Source organism: Limulus polyphemus, unplaced genomic scaffold, assembly GCF_000517525.1.
Source record: "Limulus polyphemus unplaced genomic scaffold, Limulus_polyphemus-2.1.2 Scaffold2704, whole genome shotgun sequence".
NCBI classification, from domain to species: Eukaryota; Metazoa; Arthropoda; class Merostomata; order Xiphosura; family Limulidae; genus Limulus; species Limulus polyphemus.
The window spans coordinates 8,334-13,390 of NW_013668314.1; the positions used below are offsets into that span (position 1 = coordinate 8,334).

A 5,057-nucleotide genomic window follows, 5' to 3' on the forward strand; every position below is an offset into this window, starting at 1 on the left:
TAATGTATAATAATTGAAATGTGACTGTATTTTACAAAATACTAGTCAACTAAAACACAGCCAAGACAAGTGTACAGACCAAAAGTCAGTTTTATGTTATTTGATATGGTAACATGAGTACATGTGAGCTGCGTCATTGTAACTTCTGTATTGTTAGCCAGGCACTGGTGAAAGGCAAATATAATAAAAATAATAAATATACATAAATGTATAATGTTATGATATTTAAGATATTTTGCGTCTATACATTTATGTTTTCTTGTTATAATTTGTGTTCATTCTAGAATGAAAAAGATTGCAAGATCATTCAAATCCCTTGAACCCGTACAGAGATTAATTACTGAAAATCATAGATAAAATATAAAGTTTTTTCTTAAGAAATGTTTGATAACTATCCAAACATTATAAAGATTTTGCATGTGAAATTTCAAAATTTCCTTATGCATAAAAGTATTTTTAATCTTAAAATGAAAATTACTTTGCATGATAGATAGGCAAGATGTGAAAAGAAAAAAAGGCATGAGAGAAACACTGCTTTACAAACCTTATGACTTGAAAAAATTAGATATTTTGGGAATGAAAGCATTGTAATGTTTACTGATAATCTGCCAAATTTCGTTAACATTTGCTTACTAATTTAAAAGTTATAGCATGAAAACTATAACAAGCACAAAATGGTTACGAGGTCATCACATTGACCGACCCTGTATTGAAAGAGTTAACAGTTGCAATGAAAAGAATGGAATACCGATATTTTTAAAATTAAGGCACACCTATACTATAAACAACTCTTTCTAATTTTAGTGGAATAATTTATCTCGCACATTGTAGTCCTTGAAAAAACATTTTTCCTAACAAGTAATGACCTCATTGTAAAAATTATAGTATTCACTTTATGTTGTATAGAGAGCAACGTCTAATTCATTCTTTCCTTATTCACCTACTGCCACACTCTTTTAACAATAGCCCCATTCTTCTGTTTTCATCTCATTTTATTTCATATACATTTTAGTTTTTAGTTTTTTCTAAAACTAAATTTTCAAACATATGGTGATTAAAAATTATCACCTGTTTGCAAGAACAACTTCTTTGGGTGTTATTTCTAATTATGACATAGCTAGACAGATGAGAGCTGATTCCATTTGAAACTGCAGCTATCAGCTGACACTGGTATATATATAAAACTGTAGAAGAGTTATCACACAAAATTTCTTCTTGTTAATAATCATAAAACTCGTGCTTAATTTTGGAGTACCATCAATATCAGGAGTTACATGCAGCCTAGTGGTTAGTGTGTTGGACCATTGAGCCATGAGTTCTTTATATGAGTGGCAATAAATTTCTACTCTTCAAACAAAGTAGCCCAAGAGCTAACAGTGAGTGCTTTTGATGAACTGCATTTCTTCTAGTTCAGTGTTTTCCCAGTCAGATTTGCCAGATGACTCCTGCGGCTTTGGTTGTCGAGACCCCCCATTATCTTTACAAGGAAGAAAAAATTCTTAATGTTTCTTTTTGCAGTTCATCATAGTTCCTAACAAAGGTGATATTTGCACCTCTCAGACACCTCATGGACTCAAAAAAGAAATGTTGACTCTGTGCAGACAGTTTGTGACTCCCATGGAAACCTGTTCATGAACCACTGTTTGAGAAACACTGCTCTAATCTGTCAGTTTGATAAGTAGGTACTACTAGTGAAAATAGTCCTTCTGTAATTCTTTGTGAATGTCTAAAACAAAACCACTCCAAGACATTATGCACATTTCTTTACAAGGCATTTTAGAAGTTGACCACACAAAGTTTGAAGATAAGAAACGTTACAAGCACAGAAATGAGCTAGCTATTCATATTGATTTTTGACTCTGTATCAGTTCCCAATTTTTTGCTTCACTGGCATTCCAAACATTATTTAGTCTCAGTAAGTTTAACAATTCAAATAATATCTGCAACACATTAAGTAACAAATGGCATATTCTTTACGACAAAAATCAATACATAAGATGTAAATATGAAAACAGCTCTAATCTTGTGGACATACATATGACATTATTTTTACACTTAATTTTTCTTCCGATTAGAAATTTTTTTCACAAAATTATGTTTTAGCAAAAGAACTGATTATTATAATTCTTGAAAAAATTTAACTATATGTTCTTGCATTCTCAATGTTTAATGCCAACTGCACATGACATGTGCAAGTCTACAGCTATCTGCATAACCTTATATAACTCAGAGTAAGAATGAAAAAGGATATTTTTTTATATTGGGTTAAATTCTTGGTTCCATGATGTATTTGATTAGTACAATATTATATAATATTACATTGACAGTATATTATACTGACTTTTTTATATGGATAATACAGACTCATTTTGTATTTTTTTGTCACTCTTTGGTTAAACAAAAAGACGTACCTGTTACTACACTGGCAGAAGCTGTGTCTTCACTATCTTCTCCACTAGGTTGTGTACAGGTAGATGAGGACCCAGTCGATGCCTCTGAGATTGTAGAAACAGAGGAGAAGGGAGGCAATGAGCGGTAAGAGGGGCAAGGAGAGGGTGGTTTGAAACCAAGAGCTAGTTCAAGGCGTGGGTCACTGTTGTTGCGACTCATTGCTGCGACAGCAGCACTAGCCCGCCTCCGAAGGTTATATTGTGGAGCCTCTCTGTAGGGAACTGTGATGGAGAACCCACAGGACAACACATAGTTTAGGGCATGCAAATCCAAAATTTATGACCACTAGACTTTTTTTCCCATGCATAGCTAAAATTGCTAAGGAAATCAAAGAATCGGTTTTTCTCTAAAGGTTTAAGCCCATTTGAAACCTTAGACTTTCTTTGGCCATGTCCAAAATGTATTTAAAAAGATTCTTATTGAAATTATTTTGTATTAAACATAACATAAAAGTAAATAAAAATAAAATTGTATTGAATAATAATTAGATAAATAAATAAAATTTCAATAAAGTGCTTATATAGAACTGGGCATAACTAAAAGCTTCTATGTTTCTATTCTATCCCACATAAGCAATATTTATAGCCATATGGTTAATTAGGTGAATAGAAACATGATATGAGACTAAAATTTTCAATATCTATGCAACAGTTAAACCATACAGGAAGGCTCTACATCAACTACAAATTAAAAATGTAAAATGTGCAAAAAAGAAACAGACTGATAAAGCATTCAGCAATTCTAAATCCTATCAATACAGCATAAATTTAACAACGAATCCCTGTGACAACCTGACCAACTGTAACAAAGTAGGATCCATATGAGATCTAGAAATCCATAAAAGTTGGAATGAAATACAGGGATTTACAGGGATTAATTTAAGAAGTCTTTGGTTGAGGCTTTTTCTAGGAATATAGTGGTCTAGTGGTTTTCTATCTCCCCATATTTAATTATTCTTATTGTTCTGGCTATCTGGCTAGTGATGGTCATCTCTGTAACTGTGCAAATTCAGCTTTAATTCTTTGGCTCAAACTGAGTTTACAATGACAAGAGTTTATTGAAAAAATCTTTTTGCATCATGCATTTTTGCAGTCTGTTTTTTCTTCTCCTTCGATAATCCACAACATTTTTCTTTTTCATCATCAATTTCACTGTTTTGCACTGCAGCTCAAAGCTCCCCTTTGGCCATTAAGGATTTTTATTAGCACTAATAGAAGTTCTTCTCTGGCCTCTCTTATGGCTTCCTTTCTCTGCAACTTGTATCCCATCAGGATAACATTCATGTCTGCTGCACTGGTACCTTGTCGAGCATTTTGTTACCTTAATCTAAGAAAATCTGCTGTTTGTCCTTACAATTCCCAATGATTATTGGCTTTGTGAGAATCCCTATAGATATTGTATTAGAACAACACCATAACTTCAGGCAAAGTTTAAGTTTAGTAAAACATTTCTGCATCTACAAAGTGAAAGTCATTTATTTCTTCCAGTTATTTACAATTTTGGGGTAGATGAACACTGTTGTTTTTCTCATACAACAGTGCCTATTCCAAAAAATATGAATTGTACCTCCTAGAGGTGAAATACCATAAGTTGGTTTGGCTGATCAAGAGATTTGTCATTAAAGCTATCAAGAAAATGATCCAAAAAGACAGACATACAAATAAAATAGGCTTATATCTTGACCAAACACTATCAAAAATGTACAAGATTACAAAATGAAGACTAGTTGGCAAAAGTTAAAAATCGTGTTATTTTTTTTTAAATGAAACTATTAATAACAAACAAAGATTAATTTATGTTAAATCAATGAAAACTACAATATATATATACATGGTCTGGAGAGAAATATGAAACGATGCTAGCTATTTCACTATGCAACTAAGCTCCTCCCAATTATTAGACAATCTTGCACAATGAGCATGAAATTCCTAGGTGTCATGTAACTGAACACAAGATTAAGCCATCCCTGATGTTCTTCAGTTTCCAACATCTTGTCTTCTAGAAAGGATCTATGAATTTGAAAGAGAAAATAATAGCTAGAAAAACCTGGAAGGTCCATCTTCAGCTGAAACCACATAATTGTTGGTTTGTCAAAAACAACAACAACACTCTCAAAAGAATGTCATCTATCAGTATAGATTGCAGGCTGGTAAAATTTCAAATGCAAAGAGCAACAGTAGTAGGAAAAATCATCTTGTATGATTACAACAGCTGCACATTCAGCTTTATTATGAAACAAAATAAGAACATGACAGCAACAAAAATATGTTCAGATCCAATGCTTAAGTTAGCATCGACTGCCAATGAAAACTTTAAGACACAAAAGTACACTGGATACCACAATAGTGACTACACAAATATCATTCATTACTTAATGAAATAAATGTGAACTGTAAACTAAGTAACAATAATGAAAGGCATTTTTGCCAGATCAGTCAACATTTTAATCACCTTTTTTCCTATGAAATGGATGTTTGCGTCAGTGAACAAGTTGATTTATAGTTGCATCTGTAAGTGATGCAAATTGTTATATACACCTGGAAAAAAGTTAAGCACCCCCCCGTGTTTTTTCAAGTGATTCAGATTCGACGTTCTTGTGACTGATT

The 5,057-nt window shown here is 32.5% G+C and overlaps 1 protein-coding gene across 1 annotated transcript in view; it reads right to left on the reverse strand.

Annotated features, from left to right (window-relative positions):
• Positions 1 to 5,057, reverse strand: part of LOC106467680 (SH3 and multiple ankyrin repeat domains protein 3-like) — a gene marked incomplete at its 3' end in the record, with an annotated part of 88,394 nt that overhangs the window by 6,365 nt on the left and 76,972 nt on the right. Inside the window, exon 10 of the mRNA XM_022395887.1 lies at positions 2,412 to 2,672. Coding sequence (XP_022251595.1) covers positions 2,412 to 2,672 — 261 coding nt within the window. The remainder of the gene's footprint in view (positions 1 to 2,411; positions 2,673 to 5,057) is intronic.